We start from the raw sequence: 22,563 nt of genomic DNA, 5'->3' as shown, positions 1-22,563 counted from the left end.
GTGTTAACCAGAAAGGGCTAGACATTTTTTCCGGCTGAATCAAGAAGATAAGTTGCCTCATCTATCACTGCAACAAATATTAAATTTAGGAATAACATATTTAGAAACAATTTTAATTTTGTCAAAATTTTGGGATTTTTTCCTAAAATGATTATTTCAAGAGAGGAAATTTAATAAGTTAAGATTTATTTTTAAGGACATTTTCAATGTTGTCCCAAAATGATAATTTTATGGACAATTTAATTAGGGTCTTAGGATGATAATTTTAGAGGACGAAATCTTAATTTTATCCCAAAAAACGTAGAATTTATTTTTAGAGACGATTTTAATTTCGTTCTAGAATTTTATTTTTAAGAACAATTTTATTTTTGTCCTAGAATGATAAATTTAGGGGTTGAAATTTTAATTTTGTCCATAAAAACATAAGATTTATTTTTAAGAACAATTTTACTTTTGTTCCAAAATATTACTTTTAGGGTGAAATCTTAATTTTGCTCCAATAAGTTAAGATTTATTTTCAAAGACAATTTTGATTTCGTTCTAAGGATGATTTTATTTTTATCCTAGAATGATAATTTTGGGAGATGAAAATTTTAAAGTAGGTTTTATTTTTAGAGATGATTTTAATTTCATCCTAGAATGTCACTTTTGGGAATGATTTTATTTTTGTCTCAAAATGATAAATTTAGGGGATGAAATTTTAATTTTGTACCCAAAAATATAGGATTTATTTTTAGAGACGATTTTAATTTTGTTTTAGAATGTTACTTTTACGACAAAATCTTAATTTCATCCCTTAAAAGTTAAGATTTATTTTTAGGGACAATTTTATTTTTGTCCCAAAATGCAAAAATATAGGTTTCATTTTTATGGATGATTTTAATTTCATTTTACAATGTTACTTTTAGAGATAAAATCTTAATTTTGTTCTAAAAAATGTATGATTTATTTTTAGCAACCAATTTAATTTTGTTTTAAAATGTAACTTTTAGAGATGATTTTATATTTATCCTAGAATAATAACTTTAGGGGATGAAATTTTAATTTCATCCAAAAAAAAAACATAAGATTTATTTTTAAGGACGATTTTAATTTCACCTTGGAATGTTACTTTTAAGGACAAAATCTTAATTTCATCCCCAAAAACATAAAATTTATTTTTAAAGATAATTTTAATTCCATCCAAAATATTACTTTTAGAGATGAAATTTTAGTTTCATTCCCAATAAGTTAAGATTTATTTTTAAATACATTTTTTAAAGTCATCTCTAAATAATGATAATTATAGGGACAATTTTATTTTTGTCTCAAAACGATTATTTTAGGGGATGAAATTTTAATTACATACCTAAGAATTTGATTTATTTTTAGGGGCATTTTTAATTACGTCACAAGATGATAATTTTAGAGATGATTTATTTTTGTCTAAAAACGATTATTTTAGGGAATGAATTTACGACTTAAGATTTATTTTTAAGGACAATTTTAATTTTGTATAAAAAACATAAGATTTACTTTTATAAATGATTTTATTTTTGTCCTAAAATGTAACTTTTAGATACGATTTTATTTTTTCCCTTGAAAGATAATTTTAGGGGATTTTCAAAAATACAAGATTTATTTTTAAGGAAGATTTTAATTTTGTCTAAAAATATTATTTCAGGGATAAAATTTTAATTTTATCCTAAAATGATTTTTTTAAATCAAGTTAAAAAATGTTTGTTTCAATTTGATTTTTGCTCGATAATTCAAATTTAAATCTTGATTCAGTTTAAATTTATAACTAAGTTAAGTACTAATTTATAATTCAAATTGATGATTTCATGCAACCGTAAGTAAAAACTCTTGCGTTTTTGTCCCTTCATTCCTTTTTATATTATATTATTTTTGGTCTGCTAATTTTCTTTGAAATTCGAAAAATAGCATCGACAAAAACAAAGCTCTAACATCAATCACATTTCTTACTCTTTGAAGGTAAATCCTCTTCTGAATTATCCCTACTTCACTTATTAATTCTAATCTCGTACGAATTCTTTATGTAATTTCGTTTTTTATCAGTTTTTCTTTCTGATCGAGAAACAACGTAGCATTGACTCTTTTATGACGATGGCAAATATGGCTGATGAAACCACAAAAATATGCAATCACTAGTAATCATATTACTTAGCCTATGTATTATGTGATAATTTGAGGTAGCTTACGATTTTCGAAGTGTATTTTTTTTAGTTTCCTTTTCTTGATCACAGTTATTTCTTGTTTCTAATTCAACACATAATTAAGAATGAAAATTTTTGTCTTCAATTCACAATACAGTCAATGATATAAAAAATTGTCTTCAATTCATCTCATAATCGAGGACAACAAAATTTGTTTCTAATTTCATTATACAATTGTCCTTAATTTAACATATAATTAAGGATGAAAAATTTTGTTCCCAATTCGTTATATAGTCAAGGACGAAAAATATTGTCTTTAATGTATCGAATAATAAATGATGAAAAAATTTTGTCTTAAATTCATTGTATAACTAAGGACTAAAAAATTTGTTACTAATTCACGATATAATTAAGGACAAAAAATTTTGTCCCGTATTCACCACAATATCAAAGACAAAAAATTTTTTCTTTAAATGTATTCTTTTTAGAATGAAAAATTTTGTCCCTAAATGTGTTTTTTTGAGACAAAATAGAGTTATTTGGGATGAAATCTGCCTTATTTATGGACAAAAAATTTCATCTCAAAATGTGTATTTTTTTATGACAAAACATCATTTCATCTATAATAACTAGTTATTAGAAACGATCTTTTTTGTAAGTATTATCAATTGTTAACGTACATTTTTTTACGATTTAATCTTTTGTCTTGAATATATTTTAGGATAAATTTTTTACTTTTTGAGATAAAAGTTTTTGTCACTTTTTATTAAATTTGTTATAGTGTATAACACGTGTTGAATGTTAGAACATATATCCTTGAGGGAGAGTATCAAATATATAAAGCTCTCGTTAGAAAGAAAAATAAAAAAATGAGAGGATACGTAATGTAATAGTATCAGAGTTAGATAGGTTTTAGAAATCCAAAACATGCTGAAAGTCATGTTGATCTTCACTCCAAATCCATATATATACATCTCTTCAGCTTGTTTTATTCTACTTTTCAACAACAATTTGTTAGAAATATTTTCCATGAGTTGGTTTTAATTCAGATATTCGATTCATTTAACATCATCTATTCTACCCTTGTGCCAGCGTTACCCACCAATAATGACTGTAAATGTGAAGGAAGAGACTTGAAAGTCTTCGTTGATATAAGTCTGTCTCCTCGATGGCCGGCTTCATGTGAACGCAGCCTTTACAGCAAAATGGCAGCCGCCCATGACATTCACGTAATTAATATCATTTGCAATGCAGCTAGGTGATTCTTCAGCATGTAAAAGTAACCCAGCTTAGAGATTTTCTTCATCCAGCCTCAGTTTTCCTTCGACTTGTGTTAGTAATCATAGCAACACGTATAAATATCACGCTAGCTTTCTTACTTTGTCAAAATGAATGCAGGATATGTAAGACCCCTTTCACAACTGTCTAATTCTGCATCCTTTGTAGGAAAATTCAAAATTTTGCCACTTCATGGGTTTGTTTATATAAACATTTATATCACAAAATTTAAACATTTTCTAAAATATCCTTATATTTGATTAATGTATGGAATTCATTCAAGGCTACTATTCATTCACACAAAGCCTCTTGCATTTCTATCATATCCTCAAAGCAATTTTTTATTTTGTTTACTCAAAAACATCAAGAATAAACTCAAAATTTGAATTGTTAATTGTTTATGGTAGGATTTTTTTTAGTTAGATCCAAGGTTTAAAAGGTTTTTAGTAAAAAAAAATAAAAAATGAACTCAAATTTTGAATTATGTATCTATAAAAGAACACATTGATAAGATTGTTGGCCAACTCTACCTCCATCCAAAGTTGAAGATAATAATAATTTAGATATTATGCTATTTTTATAATATAAATGTTTAATATTTAAAAAATATGATAAATTTGGATAAACAAACCCATTCAAAATTTCAAGTTCCCCTCTTTATAATCCTACTTTATTAATGATTCAAAAGTTCCCTAAAAACCAAGCCCTTTTGAAAAATTATAATTTCCTTTCTTAATTCTTGTCCCTTTTTTTCATTCAAGTAATTGAATAACTTATCAAGAATTAGTTTAAAATTAGTTAATTATAAATATATTGATAGTTATTATATAGTTAATGATTTAATTATTTATTTTATTTTTAATTTAAAGTAATTTAATTACATAATGATGTGTCAACTTATTTTATATATTAGTATCTAACAATCTACACATAAAGTATTATTAAAAATAAATTAATAATTAAATTACTTAATCATATGATAACATATCGATTTATTTGTGTCTATTATTATTTGTTACTCTTCTATCATTTTTTTAATTATTAAATTTTAAACTTTTATTTCCTTTTGTATCATTTTAGTGTTAAATAATAATTTTCTAAATAGTATTTAATGGAATCTAATAAATTAATATTTAAGATGCTCTTTACTTCCATCAAAAACATTCATATAACATTTACGCTGCACCGACTTGACTTAGTGATAACCTTGATTGCGTATGTGATTACAATATGAAAGAACATAAATAGTATGATGGCTTTGAATTGCATCCTCACAGCCGAAAAATTGAAAATAACGTCAAAACGCATGCAGGGGACTTTAAATTCCTGAAAGCAGAAATTTCAAAGTCCGGTACTTCATCACACTATTAACATGTGCCTAAATAATAAAAATCATGACTTTAAAGCCTCCACAGGAATCAAAACCCTAAAACGGAAACTTCCAATTAATTTTTCTTTCCGGATTCTCTGTGATGGCTTCCCTGATTAATACAAAAACTGGTTTTTTTAATCAACTCTTTGGCTTAGTTTAGGTTTTACCTTGTGTATAAAGTTGACAAATCGATTACGACTGAGTGTTATGTACTATGCATATTCCAAGGACATTAGCATTATTTTTTAGTCTATGCAGAAGTGTAATACTTTTATTTCCGCAAGCCTAATTTCCATGTCAGGTGCAATTTCCATGCGCAAGATAAGTTATACACGGGTCTTCCATGGAAGTGTAGTTTCTCCAGATCTAATCTGAATGGGACAGTTCTTGACTCATTCTCACTTGCTTTTTATTCTGAATTAGCCCCACGGTACAAATTTAAAAAAAAAAACAAAGGAATGAGAAAGATAAAAGCTTAAAAGTGTAAGGAAGAGAGAAGGATATGATAAAAGTATGAGTAATGATATGCATACTTAATTTTTAGTAAGCAAATGAGTATATATATAATGTGTTATCATATAATTAGGTATTGTTTTATCTTTAATTTAAACTAATTTAATCATTTAATAACACATATTATATATATATATATATATATATATATATATATATATATATATATATATATATATATATATATATATATATCTATTTTTATACTTAAAGTAGAGTATACATAATTTTATTGTAACCAAAAGACTTATTCCCACTTTGGGGTTTCACTATATCTTGGGTGGGAACAAGACGCTTAGCCAAAAGTTAAAATTTTATCATATTTTCTTCTTAATAATTTAAAAAATTAACGATTTCTTTTTTATCTGAAAATTTAAAAAGTTATATTTTCTTCCTAAGTTTGCATTTTTTCTTTGTTTCTCTAGCGATGCGTCTTTTCTCACCAGTGTAAATGATATAATTATTATTTTACTTAATCTAAATATAATACAAAACTTGATATTAAACAAAATTTAGGATAAATTATACTTGTGGCTTCTATATAATTGTGGGGGTAAAGATGAAAGTCTTGGGTGGTGGATAGAGGCATCAATTGGATAGGGTCAGCCCACGACCCAATCCAAAACCTGGGAAAATGGTATAACCAAATATTATAACGTGTCAGGTTCAGCCCATGAACCTTTCGAATCAGACCATGAACTTGGACACAAGACTTGTCGGTTGTCCCCCCCAGTCAAATACTGCTTACATAGTATAAAATTAATTAATTAATAATTATAATATTAAAAATTAATTTTTTAAAATTAATGGGCCAACTATTTTAAGGCTTGACCCCATATATATTAGGTTGAGTTGTTGGTCTTATATATCATATGGGTCAACTTGATCCAAAGGTTTACTACTAAAACAATCCTTAAGCTCAGTCTGACCCAACCTATAGATATCTCTAATGGTGGATATGTTGCTAGATTGATCTCTCAAGATTACCGATTTGTTGGTTGGACTCCACCAAATAAATTTCCCCAGTATAAAAAATAATAGTAAATTAATAGAGATTTGTAACCTTGTATTAGAAATTTTAAATAATATTTTATCATAATATAAAAAACTTATAAGAGAAAGAAATGCATTAAAAGATTATTCTCTATGTAACACCATGAAATATTTTTTTGTATTAGAGTCATTTGATGAATTTTACTTAAAATTTTATATTATTCTGATCAAATATGTAATATATTAATATTTGTAGAATTTTAGTTAAAATTATGTATGTTATGATAAGAAAATCTTTCATTAATATTATATATATAATTTTTATATATAAATAATAAAATATTATTTTATTTTTAATTATTTAATTATATAATAATATATTATTATTTATATCTAAAATTATACACATAATACTATTAATAAATTTTTAATAATAAATTTTTAATAAGAAATTGTACATGAACGCGGAGATCCATATGTTTTCTATTTGAAGGGACATATGTTTCTGCATTCAACAAATGACGTGACATAACATTAAAAAATGTCTTGTCAACTTTATCTAAATTATATTCCCGGAAAATTCAAAACCCTACAAAATTTTCTCGGCCTAAAAGGGCAATTAATATTCTTCGAATGCAAGCCAGGACAAAGACAACTCAGATCAATTAATGTTTCTTCTCTGAACTTTCCTCTCTCTCTCTCTCTATATATATATTGACCCTTTCTGTCACGTACACGTTATTGACCATTTCCCTCTCTTTACACTGTGCTCAGCACCATCCTTCACAACTTTTCATTTGATTCCAATCACTCAAATGGCAACCTTTTATCAAGATCAGGATCCTTCTTTCGTTCTTGGCTCGTTTCCCTGGCAAAATTCCTCAAACAACATGTGTAGCTTCATTCAGGAAGGCGCCACTAATAGCTCTTTTTCCGAAACAATGCTGCCTAACAATCATCATGAATATCTTCAGGAGATTCCTTTGCATGCTCAAATTTATGAAACTACTGCCCCTCTTTACGAAAAATGCATGCCCTTTTCGTGTATTTCTGATCCTTCTTTGTCAACAGTAGTTGTGAAACCTGATTCAAATTCGTCATCCATGGTGGTTGACCAGCTACTTAGTCAGTGTGTTGATCAGGTTACTCAAGCAGAGAAACAAAACCCAATGGAGGATAAGAGAAAGAAGATGAAAGGAAAGGTAATCTTTTGATTTTATGAATAGGTTTTGATATTGAGTGAATTTGATCAGCTTATTCTGTATTGGTTTCAATTTTTTTTTTTTTAAATTTGGAGAAGGCTGAGGAGAAAACCAAACGTGTTGCAAAGAAACAGAAGAAAGCTCCTGAAGAAGCTCCAAGGGGTTATGTTCATGTGAGAGCAAGGAGAGGTGAAGCCACTGACAGTCATAGCTTAGCTGAGAGGGTAATTAACCATGAGACCTCAAAATGTCGAAAAAATTCATCAATAACCGCATAGTTTGTTTACCAAATGAATATTTTGCAGGCAAGGAGAGAGAAAATCAAAGCAAGGATGACTCTATTGCAATCACTTGTTCCAGGATGTGACAAGGTACCAAGATCATAGTGGCATGGCAAAAACCAAAAACGACAAGTAGTTCTATGAGTTTTATTGTCACTGAAACTGTTTTCTTCTTAATTTATGACAGATGATTGGAAAGGCTCTCATCCTGGATCAAATAATCAAATATGTCCAAATCCTACAGACTCAAGTGGAGGTATTGAACTGTGATTTCCATTTAACTTAAGCTTATTTTGGTATCCCACTGCCATTAACATTCGTTCTCACCTTCAGTTCCTTGCAGCCAAACTTGATTCTGTAAATCCCGTATGCATTTATGACTTTGAAGTCGACTCAAACACACTTGCCCAGGAGGTAATTAAGTATCAATGAATGAGTACAATACTTCACCTTATCTTAAATTAGCTTTCATTAGTAATTAAAGTCTTGAATTTAATTTCAGAAGACTTGCAACTTGGATGTTCAAATCCCACCTGTGCTAGAATCCAACTCCACCCAGCTCACATCTTTCCCGGCCAAGAGTTGTACACTTACTGGACCAAATTTCCTGTTGCCTGATCAGGAGCAAACTTTGATAATCAATCAATTTCAGGATAATGCCGATCAATTATGGGGCACGGATGAACAAAATTTCTGGATAATTTGAGCTCTTTTTAGTGGCAAATTAAAGTGAAAAAAAAAAGAAAAAACCTAATTTCCTACATCTTTTTATATTTCTATTGGCTTCTATTCGCAGGCAACTTTATCAACCAAATTTAGAGAAGCATCAGAGATCATCCTGAAACAAAATTTGAAGCGTCACGATCTCTGCTTTCTCCATCAAAGGATTAATTATGATTTCTCTATGTAGCCATCATGTGCAGCAATGTAATTGTCATATTATTCTTGCATTTCGAGCTGTGTGCTTTGGATTGTACGACTGCTCTGTTTGTTGACTTATATTCCGCTTTTCCTAATGAATTTTTGAAGGCTTTGTATATCTTTATCCCTATTATGACGCATTCTATGATGTGTCTGTCATCGTAATTATTTGCTTTCATCAATTAAAATCCAAGAATGATGATATATATATATATATATATATATATATATATATATATATATATATATATATATATATATATATATAAGCACACGTACTTATATTGGATGGTAAGTTAGAAATAAGCACACTGGTCCATCAGAAACCTACATTTACTTAATATTATTAACCTTTCCGAAAATAAATTGGGAGTCTTTTTTGTTTATGTACCATCTTCATTTTTATGGAATAAAAACATCCACTATCGAGTAATACAAAATTGAAAAAAAATACACTTATATCTTAATTTTAAAAAAATACACTTATATCGAGTAATTCAAATCCACCCTAATTTAAGTTGATTACATCAAGTCATAGTAACTAATTATATATTATAACTTTCTTAGTTTTTATTTACAGTTTAAAACAGACTTGACTTTTGACCCTGATGTTGTATGCTTCTATAAGACACTTTCTCAAAATAACTTGTCCTCATCCACTTTCTTGCATTTTCTTCTGGTTTTCATCCACACCCTTTATCCAAATTTGATGGTTTCAATAAACCATTAACAAACCCTACCAGGGCCAACTACCAACTTGGCTTCCATAAAATATTGAAGTAAAATAACAAACACCTATGCCCATGCCTTGATTTATGGCGCTCTCTCTCTCTTTCTCTCTCTCTCTCTCTCTATATATATATATATATATATATATATATTATGTTGAACAAGATAAATGGAGGTTTTGTTGCATGTAAGACTAGAAAGAATAAGAAAAAATAATAATAAAAGCATGCAATTTGCAATAAATTATAGATATTTGTTTGGGTATTTTAAGGTGGGGATACATAGAAATTGATAGATCAAGTACATGTAATTTCAATCTTTCTTATTGTGGTTTCAAATTGCCCCAAACTCTCAACTTGTATTAATGGAATTAGAAATAAAATTTAAGGGGTCTAAGGTTTGAATAACAGTATAATATAAGGTCAATCAAAAGATAATAAAATTTAGAAGGTTATGTAAAATTTTAGAGGTTTTACTGATAATATATTATACTAAAATTTTATAAATTACTAGATCCGAAGTTTTATCCTATTTAATGTAGTTAGTTTATACTAAACTAAATATTAAAAAAAGGTAACAATGATAGTCTAACTTGCATATCGTGCTCTCTTTTCAAACTTTTTTAATTTTAAATCTCTTTTTAACTATTAACTCTAATAGTGATACCAAATATTATAACTAATAATGCAAACATAAAGAACCATAATAATTATTGAAAATCCTACACTAATAATAAAATGATTATAACACTGGTATTTATAAATTATTATTGTATTTGGTTCATATATTTCAGGGTGTGTTTGGTTTTAATACCTTTTATTTATAAAAAATAAAATATTATTATAAATATAGATTATCTAGAATATTATGGGATATAAATTATTATTAAAATTGACATATGTAAATGATTATTGTGTTTGACTAGTAGAATAATGAGACATTCTTTTACTTATATGCCCAAAAAAAATTGTTTTGTGTATCTTTTAAAATAGTTTTCTTATTAATAATATATTATGATTTTTTTTCATATTATCAAATTATGAAATTAATTAACTAAATTATGATTTCAAGTTATAAATACCAGAGATGTCGATCGGGCATCCAAATGGAAGTTTTCTTATTAATTAACTCTGATGTCGATCGGGCATCCAAATGGGAGGAGAGAGACCGTCGGAGGGAGAGGATGCTTCGGGAGGGAGAGACCGCCAACAATGGAGCCAAAGATGACGTCGAAGATTTCAAAACAAAACCCTAGAGTGAAACTGCCATTTTTTAAAACTTAGGCTGGGGGAAACTTTTAGTTTTTAAAGTTTGGGGGGGCAAAAAGAGATTATTTTAGTTTATTTTTAATATTATAGAGAAAATGATAATTTTACCCTTATTGCCGTTAATTTTAACTGTTCATGAAGGAGTATTTGATATTATCAAAGATAAAGGGGGGAAACTTGACATTGTAGCATACTTTAAGTGGGAAATAGTCCTTTGGCCTTATAAGTTCATAAAAGGTTTTGAAGCCAAATTTTAAACCTACCCTCTTATTTAACAATAAAATTATGTGTACTTATTTTAAATATATAAATAAATATATATTTATATGTATTATTATATGGTTAAATGATTTTGAATTAAAGATAAAATAATACTCAATTACATAATAATATATATAAGTATACATTTATTTATATACTTAAAATATATATACATAATATTACTTCCTGTAATCTTAATTCATTAGCCTTTGCGCGTAAGAAGACAAGGCAAACAGTAAACAGAAATGAAAAGTACAAGTTGTTAACATGTGAGATAGAAATGTTGTCAAAACTGGAGAGCGATGAAATGTCTTATAAATTCAGTCTAGTCTTCCTTATTAAAAAGGAATTATTCTAATAGTATGGGCCATGGGCATGCCTAGCACATTTTACTTGCCAGTTCTGTTTACATAAAAAAGTTTATATTCTAAGTCTTGTACGTGCACGACTGATTAATTTGTCCATTCCGTACAATGTTTTTGGTGATTTAATTGTAAATAATCACTATGATTCTTCCATCATGAGTCTTGTTTGGTGGATGAGAACATCTCCTAATTTTTCTATGTTCACAAAGTTGTTAGATCAAATTTTCTATGAAATTAATCATAATGGCTTTGTTATCTATTTCACTTATGTTTTGAAGGCAACCATGTTAGATAGTAATGTCGTAAGAGTCAAAAGAAAAGATCGTTGATGTTATCCCATCTTTATCAGTGATCTTATCGTCTAATAATTGGAAGCCCCCTCTATTTTGTGGGAACTTAACTTATAAAGGGCAGTCAGCCATATTAGTTACACATAGATGTTTTTCAATTTTTCAAATTTGGTAGCGAAAAACATGCACAAACTCAATAGTAGTAATATCCCTATCACTATCATCATGTAATTGGACTTTCCCTCTCTCTCTCTGGAAATCATTCAGAAACAGCTGCATGCCTTAATTAGGTCTTCGCCTTTTTAATTATAGTCGTCACGCCTTAGATCATACTATGGAAAGTGCCAAGAAAATTCCATGAAAAGTGGAAACCTGACGGAGTCATGATTCTAATCTTATGAATCTCGGGGTATATTTTTAACTTCTGTTATAATGTAAAGTCATGCTCACCAAATATCTATCCTAAAGTTTTTCCCTATTTAAATCAGTTCGAAAAATCATGGTCATCAATTAGTTATGGTAGCAATGACCAAATATATTACTTATCTACAAATCGTCTACAAATATGGATAGACCTTTCACTCTGTAAAAATCAGAAGGGCTCTTAAAAACAATTTATATGCTCAACATCAATGACTTATTGACTTTCCTACTCTTTTCCTTCGTGCTTACTTACTGGTGAAAGACATCCTTAATTTCCTTCTCAATTTTGAATTTAGTCTTATTCAATAGCATGAACTATTGATCTTCACTCCAAATCTATATACATATATATCTCTTCAACTTGTTTTATTCTACTTTTCAACAACAATTTGTTAGAAATATTTTTCATGAGTTGGTTTTAATTCAGATATTCGATTCATTTAACATCATCTATTCTACCCTTGTACCAGGGTTACCCACCAATAATGACTGTAAATGTGAAGGAAGAGACTCGAAAGTCTTCGTTGATATAAGTCTGTCTCCTCGATGGCCGGCTTCATGTGGACGCAGCCTTTACAGCAAAATGGCAGCCGCCCATGACATTCACGTAATTAATATCATCTGCAGTGCAGCTAGGTGATTCTTGAGCATGTAATAGTAACCCAGCTTAGAGATTTTCTTCATCCAGCCTCAGTTTCCTTCGACTTGTGTTAGTAATCATAGCAACAAGTATGAATACCACGCTAGCTTTCTTAATTTGTCAAAATGAATGCAGGATATGTAAGACCGCTTTCACAACTGTCTAATTCTGCATCCTTTATAGGAAAATTCAAAATTTTGCCACTTCATGGGTTTGCTTATATAAATTTATCATATTTTTTGTATTCTAAACATTTATATTACAAAATTTAAACATTTTCTCAAATATCCTTATATTTGATTAAAGTATGGAATCCATACAAGGCATTTCTTGTATCATATCCTCAAAGCAAAGGCTACTATTCAATCACACATTCATTTTATATATATAATTAAAGCCAAATCAAAATCAATTCTCTCTCCAATCCTTTTAATTTTTAATTTTTTTAATTTTATAAATAGAGTGAGTAGCAGCTTGTTATTTGCCAGAGATCCGCCACCAGTCTGCTCCTTCTGTGAGGACGCATTTTCTCCCATATCATTTAATGGGAGCCTTTCTTATAATCAGCAGCAGCATCCCACTTTTGTTCTTGACTCGATTCTTGTGCCAGACACCTCGAACAACATGCATATATTATCTCATGATAATGCTCAAACAACAGCCACTATCACTGAACCTTGTTTTCCTTCTATGTTACTGCCTGATCATCATAGTTATCAATATCGTCAGGAGATACCTGTGCTTCCCCAAATCCATGAAACTTCCACTGTTCAGCTTTCATGTACTAAAACTTCTACTGCTGGCCCTTCTTTTACTGTAGAACAAGATTCAATTTCATCGGCCATGGTTGGTGGGCTTGCTGGAGGTGAACATCAACTCTCTGTTGAGGTGGGTTTCAGCTCAATGGAGAAGAAGACAAAGAGCATGGAAACGAAGGTGAATTGATATGATAAGTTTCAACTTGAACATGAACAAGATCTGAATATGATCTTCTGGCTTCATTTTGATTATTATCAGGTAGAAACAGTAGGCAAAGGTGATGAGAAAGAAAGCAAGTACTGTGGTAACCCAAGAAAGGCTGAGGTGAGAAAGGCGAAACGGGTTTAAAAAAATCAGAGAATTCCTGCAGAAGTTCCAAATGGTTTTGTTCACGTAAGAGCAAGGAGAGGTCAAGCCACAGACAGTCACAGCTTAGCTGAGAGGGTAATTAAGTCATTAAACAACTTTTTAATTATGTTTAATTCCGTTAAAAATCTTATTTTCTTCTCAATAAAATTGCAATATATTTTTATTCTCTTCTGTTGAATATCTGTATAATGTATTGAAAATATTTCCGTAAATTGAACCGAATCACCATTTAAACTAAGAACTGGATCGGAAAACAAGGTAATAAAAAATTTGGTTGTCAAGAAATAATTTGGTTACACTAGTCATTCACAATTTTGAATGAGAATGAATTGAAGAAAATCTAAAATCTAAAACTAAAATTATCAAAAAACTAATTCAGTTTAGAAAACGGTGAGAAGGCAAAAAAATGGTGAAACTGGATTGATAAACAGTTCAAAGTAATTCGATATTTTAAGCAATTTAATTTCAATTTAAGATTTTTTATAAACCTAATAATTGATTTGGTTCAAAATGTGATCAAACGCTTTTCTTAAATGTTGATTATCCAGGTGAGAAGACAAAAAATCAGTGTGAGGATGAAGCTATTGCAATCACTTGTTCCAGAGTGTGATTAGGTGACATTCTATTTTCTGGAATTTTAATTAATTTATTTCATATAATTTCCATTAATTCCAAACTTTGAATGGCCCTGGCTCAATCCCAAAGTAATGCCAGAGATCTACATTGTTGCCATTAATGCCTGGAAAACGTCTTTGACTCTCTTGTCCTAGTCAAAATTGGCATGGCACACGCCCTTAAACAATATGCTTTTCATTTCTAACAGATCACAGGCAAGGCTGTAATATTGGATGAAATTATTAAATATGTCAAAACCCTGCAGACTCAAGTACAGGAAACCCTTCAACCCATACCTTAAATAATCTCTGGCTTTAATTAATTAACTTAATTTATTATCAAATTAACAACTAACTAATCATCTTATTTTCAGTACTTGACTGCAAAACTTGCTTCTGTAAATCCCATAATTTATGGCTTTGACCTGGACTTCAATACAAACACACTTGGCCAGGAGGTACTTATGCTCGTACATATTATAGTTTCTTCATCATCATCATGCAGTATGATTTTTTTTTTACTTTTCATTCATCTTCTTGATGTAAATTTCCAGGAGACCTGTAGCTTGGATTTTCAGCTGCCACCTTTTGTAGAATCCAGCTCCACCCAGTTCATGACATCTTCCCATAAGAAAATGGCAATACTAAATTCCCAGATGTTTCCTCATGATCCGGAGCAAAGATCCCACATTTCCTTTCAAGTAAGTTGATTTTGATTATCGATTTAAAAAATTACATTCATAAGAATATATAATTACTGAGTTACAGAAACCTGTAGCTGTAACGTCCAGCTAAATCATCTCATGCCTTACTGGTAAATTTTTTGTTGCAGGCACACTATCTCTGAGGAGAAACAGAAAAGAACTGATCATTTATGTTGCATATGACCTTTGCTTTGTATTGTTAACACGAATTGATGTGTTCATACTTTTAGGCAAGATTTATTTGAGTGTATGGTATTAATTGATATTTTAAAATTTTAATGACTTAATTAACATACATAAAATGTATTATGTATATTATGTGTCTGTTATACTCCATCTTTTACGCTAAAGCTGATTACAGAGCATGGTTGCTATAGATGACTCATTTTTTTTTTGAATTTACAGCATGACTATTATGTCATCTGAGCTTCCAGGTATAAGAAATTGTTGTCGATTAAACTTATAGGTGCAATTTAATATATTAATGTGTATATGCTGATAGTTGATAGCTTATTTAATTTTATTTTTTTTAATCTTGTGTAACACTACCCATTGTTTTTTTATAAGCAAGTTTGTAGGATCTATATCATTGTTACTACAATCATCTTTCTGGTCTCTATGCTTTCATTCTTTCCTTTGAATCCAAGTTAATGTGGCAAATAGATGGAACTGCTCATATGTGTTATTTTCTATGGCGGATTTGGGAAAGGTAAAAGAGATTGTGAGGTGGAAAATAGTGATTCAACCTTATTGGAAATGGAATTGGGTTTGGGTAGTTTAGTTGAAAGAATCTTGCTTTCTCATAGAAGAGTTAGGGGTTCTGGTCATTGTCAATGGACATGTATTTTTCATGGATGTAGCTTGTTTCAATGCTGCATGAGTTAAAATTGTGTGATCTTAATCATATATTCTTACAAGCCATAAGGTTTTCATGATTCTTCTTTCACATTTTTAGAAACTATTAGCATTAAATATTATCTTCTCTCTGTCCTGTGCCATTACTTTAAACTTATGATGTAATGTTTCAATGGCTTCAAAGTACAAAATGGGTTGTGTCAAAATATGACATTTATTTGAAAAATACTCTATGGGGAGGTAGAATACAAGACTGTTTGTTCCCTTCCATCCCCTTTTGAACTCCTTTTTTTTTTTTTTTCCTAATGAGTAATACAAGTTGATTCTGTTTTTTTGCTTGAAAAAAATAAAGGAAAAAAACAGTCTTAACTATCTGTTGCTTTTGAGTTCCACAAAATAATATCTTTGATTAATAAATTAAAATTGTAAAATAATGTATTCAAGTGTTTTGTCATATTAGATAGTAAAAAAGAATTTGTTGTATGATGCAGAGAGATGTTAGGCATTGTTAAGTGGTATTAGAGGGTTGTCTGTTCAATTAGCTTGAGAAGTGGTCTGCATTAATCTTTGATTATGTGCTGTCCTTATATTGCTTCTGTTTGCATTCTGGAAAAGGTACTAACGTATGTGAAGAATAGGTGTTGATGACTTGTGCTGCTGTTAATGATTCTTTTTTTTCTTCATATTATTATGTTTTGATTCTTAGGATACTATTTGTACAATCATTCAAAACTCCTGGAATAAACTTTTCATCAAGGCAACTTTTATGCTTTAGATCAGCCAACATTAAAGATTAGGTATGTTTTAAGTCTTTTTTTTTTGTGAATTATGATGACAAATCAACAAATTCAATGACTTGGGCCAATTTATGCAACTATGTGCTTGGTGTGCCTGGGCGGTTTCTTCTTTGACTGTGCACTCATGCAAGGAAGACAGGTTTGGGTTTGTTCAACTTTCTAGTAGCCATGTTGCCCTGTGTGCTTGCTGTTGAAGCTTTTAATATGATTTTTAGTAGTACTAACAATTTAATGCTTAGTTACTAGTTGATTTTAGTAGTAATAGTTTAATATGATTACTATTTTTTTACTTAGTTGAAATGATATTTTATACTAATGGTTGAATTTTGAGGATTAATACAATTATTAATTTTAATTTATGATTAAAATTCCCATATCAAATTCACCATATGAAAAAGAAAAAGAATATTTGTTTCTAATTCACCACATAATTAAGAACGAAAATTTTTGTCTATAATTCGCAATACAGTCAATAGTATAAAAAATTGTCTTCAATTCATCCCATAATCGAGAACAATAAAATTTGTCTTTAATTTATTACATAATAAATGGCAAAAGAAATTGTCTTAAATTTATTGTATAATTAAGGACGAAAAACTTTATTACTAATTCACTATATAATTAAGGATAAAAAATTTTGTCCCATATTCACCACAATATCAAAGACAAAAAATTTTATCTTTAAATGTGTTATTTTTAAGACAAAAAATTTTATCCTTAAATGTGTTTTTTAAAGACAAAATAGAGTTATTTAGGATGAAATTTGTCTCATTTATGGACAAAAAATTTTGTCCCAAAATGTGTATCTTTTTTTTGACGAAACACTATTTTGTCCATATTAACTAGTTATTAAAGATGATTTTTTTCGTAAGTATTACTAATTATTAACGTGTATTTTTCGATGATTCAATCTATTATCTTGAATATTTTTTAGGATAAATTTTTTACTTTTTCAGATAAAAATTTTCGTTAGCTTTTATTAAATTTGGTAGAATGTATAACATGTGTTGAATGTTAGAACATATATTCTTGAGGGAGAGTTGTATTAAAATATATAAAGCTCATGTTAGAAAGAAAAATTAAAAAATGAGAGGATACGTAATGTAATGTAATAGTACCAGGGTTAGATAGGTTTTAGAAATCCAAAACATGCTAAAAGCCATGTTTGGTCTTCACTCCAAATCTATATACATATCCCTTCAGCTTGTTTTATTCTACTTTTCAACAACAATTTGTCAGAAATATGTTCCATGAGTTGGTTTTAATTCAGATATTCGATTCATTCAACATCATCTATTCTACCCTTGTGGCCTACCAAGAATGACTCTAAATGTGAAGGAAGAGACTTCGTTGATCATATAAGTCTGTCTCCTCGACAGCCAGCTTGATGTGATAGTAGCCTTTTATAGCAAAATGGCAGCCGCCCATGACATTCACGTAATTAATATCGTCTGCAATGCAGCTAAGTGATTCTTGAGCATGTATTAGTGACCCAGCTAAGAGATTCTCTTCATCCGGCCTCAATTTTCCTTCGAATTGTGTTGGTAATCATAGCAACACATGTAAACGTCTCGCTAGCTGTCTCAATTTGCCAAAATGAAGGCAGGATGTATAAGACCCCTTTCACGGGTGTTTAATTCTGCATCCTTTGAAGGAAAATTTCATGGGTTTGCTTATATAAATTTATCATATTTTTTACATTTTAAATATTTATATCATAAAATTTGAATATTTTCTAAAATACCTTTATATTTGATCAAAGTATGGAATCCATACAAGGTTACTATTTAATCACACGAAATCTCTTGTATTTCTATCATATCCTCGAAACAATTTTTTTTGTTTACGTAAAAAACATCAAGAATGAACTCAAAATTTAAATTATTGATTGTTGATGGTTGAATTTTTTTTAGTTAAATATAGGGTTTAAAAGGTTTTTAATAAAAAAAATTAAAAATAAACTCAAATTTTGAACTATATATCTATAAAAGAATATGTTGATGGGATTGTTAGCTAACCTTTATCTAAAGTTAAAAGATGATAATAGTTTAGATATTATGCTATTTTTGTAATATAAATATTCAATATTTAAAAAATATGATAAATTTATATAAACAAACCCACTCAAAATTTCAATTTCCCCTCTTTATAATCCTACTTTGTTAACGATTCACAAGTTGACTATAAACCAAGCCCTTTTGAAAAATTATAATTTCCTTTCTTAATTCTTGTTCCATTTTTTCATTCAAGTAATTGAATAACTTATCAAGAATTAATTAAAATTAGTTAATTATAAATATATTGATAGTTATTATATGACTAATTATTTAATTATTTATTTTATTTTTAATTTAAAGTAGTTTAATCATATAATAATATATTAATTTATTTTATGTGTTAGTATCCAACAATCTGCACATAAAATATTATTGGTTTTTATATTTGTTAAAATTTTAAGAGTTTACTTGTGTTTAATTTTCTGTTCATATATTTCTAATCTCCAATTGACATTTACTGCTTCTCATATTTTTATTTCTCTAATTTTCTATCATAAAAATTATTTCATGTATATATGGTAATTACTACCAAACAAATAGACATGTCATGTGATCATTAATTTTAAATTAATAATTAAATTACTTAATCATATGATAACATATCGATTTATTTGTGTCTATTATTATTTGTTACTCTTTTATTATTTGTTTAATTATTAAATTTTAAACTTTTATTTCCTTTTGTATCATTTTAGTGTTAAATAATAATTTTCTAAATAGTATTTAATGGAATTAATAAATTAATATTTAAGATGCTCTTTACTTCCATCAAAAACATACATATAACATTTACGCTGCACCGACTTGACTTAGTGACAACCTTGATTGCGTATGTGATTACAATATGAAAGAACATAAAGAGTATGATGGCTTTGAATTGCATCCTCAGCCGAAACAGGGGACTTTAAATTCCTGAAAGCACAAATTTCAAAGTCCTGTACGCCATCACAGTATTAACATGTGCCTAAATAATAAAAACCAGGACTTTAAAGCCTCCACTGAAATCAAAAAGCTAAAACGGAAACTTGGCTTAGTTTAGGTTTTACCTTGTGTACAAAGTTGACAAATCGATTACGATTAGGGATGGTAATTTGGGTCTGATTTTAAGGGTTTCGATCTCTCTAACCTTAACGGAGAGAAAATTCCTCTATAAAAATGGGAAAGGGGATGAGAATAGAGATAAAAAAAAATCTTCATAATTGGGGACTGGCCGGGGATGGGGATACATGTGTCCTCTCCCCTCCCCGTCTCGCCCTGCCCCTTCCCCTCCCCCTCCTTATATATTAATATATTTATTTAAAATATTAATATATTTTTTATATTTTTAAATTATTTATGTTTTTTAAATTTATTTAGGTTTTTGTTGTATATATTAAAGTAGTTAATATATTATATTTGTGATATTTGAAATAGTTGGTTAATTTTAATTTTACTTAATTATATTATTTAATATATTTATATTATGTTTAGAAAGTAAAAAAAAATAGATTTTTTTTTGCAGGTACAACAAAGAGATTTTTTCCTGCGAGGATGGAGAGGAGATAAAAAGAAGATTTTTTTTTGCAGGGAATGGACGAAAAATTATTTTCATCCTTATAGTGGAGATAGGTTGGGGACAGGGATTGATATCCCCTACAGGGATAGGGACAAGAATTGAGATCCCCTCCCCGTTCCTTTCTATTGTCATCCTTAATTACGACTGAGATTTATGTACAATGCATATTCCAAGGACATTAGCATTATTTTTTAGTCAATGCAGAAGTGCAATGCTTTTATTTCCGCATGCCACGTGTGCAATACTTTTATTTCCGCATGCCACGTGCAATTTCCATGCGCAAGATAAGTTATACACGGATCTTACATGGAAGTGTAGTTTCTCCAGATCTAATGTGAACGGAACAGTTCTTGACTCAGGCTCACTTGCTTTTTATTCTGAATTAGCCCCACCTGACAAATTTTAAAAAAATAAAAAGGAATGAGAAAGATAAAAGCTTAAAAGTGTAAGGAAGAGAGAAAGATACGATAATAAAAGTATGATTAATGATATGTATATTTAATTTTTAGTACATAAATGAGTATATATATAATATATTATTGTATAATTAGATATTATTTTATTTTTAATTTAAAATCACTTAATCATTTAATAACACAATCATATATGTATCTATTTTTATACTTAAAATAAAGTATACATAATTTTATTATAACCAAAAGACTTATTCCCACTTTGCGTTTCACTATATCTTAGGTGGAAACAAGACTTTTGGCCAAAAAATAAAATTTTACCATATTCCCCTTTAATAGTTTAAAAAATTAACAATTTCTCTTTTATCTAAAAATTTAAAAAGTTACATTTTTTTCATAAGTTTGTATTTTTCCTTTGTTTTCCTGGCGATGTATCTTTTCTCACTAGTGTAAATGATATAATTATTATTTTACTTAATCTAAATATAATACAAAACTTGATATCAAACAAAATTTAAGATAAATTATACTTGTGGCTTCTATATAATTGTGGGGGTAATGATGAAAGTCCTGAGTGGTGGATAGAGCCATCAATTGGATAGGGTCAACCCACGACCCAATCCAAAACCCATGAAAATGGTATGACTAGATATTATAACGTGTCAAGTTCGGCCTATAGACCTTTCAGACAAGACTGTGAACTTAGACACAAGACTTGATGCCGCCCCACCCACCCCCCCGTGTGGTACTGTTTACATAGTATAAAATTAATTAATTAATAATTATAATATTAAAAATTAATTTTTTAAAATTAATGGGCCAACTATTTTAAGGCTCGACCTCATATATATTGGATGGAGTTGGTGGTCTTATATATCATATGGGTCAACTTGATCCAAAGACTTACTATTAAAATAATCGTTAAGATCAGTTTGACCCAACCTATAGACATCTCTAATAGTGGATATGTTGTAAGATTAATCTCTCGAGATTACTGATTTGTTGGTTGGACTCCACCAAATAAATTTTCCCAGTATAAAAAATAATAATAAATTAATAGAGATTTGTAACCTTGTATTAGAAATTTTAAATAATATTTTATCATAATATAAAAAACTTATAAGAGAAAGAAATGTATTAAAAGATTATTCTCTATGTAACACAATGAAATATTTTTTTTATTCGAGTCATTTGATGAATTTTACTTAAAATTTTCTATTATTCTGATCAAATATGTAATATATTAATATTTGTAGAATTTTAGTTAAAATTATGTATGTTATGATTAGAAAATCTTTCATTAATATTATATATATAATTTATATATATAAATAATAAAATAGTATTATATAATTAAATATTATTTTATTTTTAATTATTTAATTATATAATAATATATTATTATTTATATCTAAAATTATACACGTGTTACTATTAACAAAAGAATTTGTACATGAACGCAGAGATCCATATGTTTTCTATTTGAGGGCAGATAATGTTTCTGCATTCAACAAATGACGTGACATAACATTAAGGGGGCGTTTGGTTGGGGGATTTTAAGATTACCTTGGTAATCTATCTTTTATTCTCTTGTTTAGTTTGTCAGTAATAAAATATTACAGTAATCTTCTATTACCAATGCTGACGTGGCAAGTAATATAGGTGGTAATCTGATTACCACCTTTACCTTAGGTATTTAAAGATTACTGAGGTAATCTTGAGTTTATTATAATTATATTATTATTTAT

General features: G+C 28.7%; 1 protein-coding gene across 1 annotated transcript; it reads left to right on the top strand.

Annotated features, from left to right (window-relative positions):
• The first annotated feature begins 7,191 nt into the window (after positions 1-7,191).
• On the top strand, positions 7,192-8,834 carry LOC123212701 (transcription factor BPE-like). Its single transcript, XM_044631834.1, has 6 exons — positions 7,192-7,514; positions 7,613-7,738; positions 7,820-7,885; positions 7,983-8,051; positions 8,129-8,209; positions 8,298-8,834. The coding sequence occupies exons 1-6, from the start codon at positions 7,203-7,205 to the stop codon at positions 8,499-8,501; spliced, it is 858 nt and encodes a 285-aa protein (XP_044487769.1). The 5' UTR covers positions 7,192-7,202; the 3' UTR covers positions 8,502-8,834.
• Positions 8,835-22,563: the final 13,729 nt, after the last annotated feature.

This window comes from Mangifera indica, chromosome 4, assembly GCF_011075055.1.
Source record: "Mangifera indica cultivar Alphonso chromosome 4, CATAS_Mindica_2.1, whole genome shotgun sequence".
Classification (NCBI taxonomy): Eukaryota; Viridiplantae; Streptophyta; class Magnoliopsida; order Sapindales; family Anacardiaceae; genus Mangifera; species Mangifera indica.
Note: the sequence above shows the minus strand (reverse complement) of the source record. Positions and strands in the feature narration are given on the sequence as shown.

Bases quoted from the DNA above. Each gene is read 5' to 3' on its own strand.
- LOC123212701 (XM_044631834.1), top strand. From the start codon at position 7,203: ATGTGTAGCTTCATTCAGGAAGGCGCCACTAATAGCTCTTTTTCCGAA. The intron at 7,739-7,819 runs GTAATTAACCAT...AATATTTTGCAG, and splicing joins GTCATAGCTTAGCTGAGAGG to GCAAGGAGAGAGAAAATCAA. The intron at 8,052-8,128 runs GTATTGAACTGT...TCTCACCTTCAG, and splicing joins TCCTACAGACTCAAGTGGAG to TTCCTTGCAGCCAAACTTGA.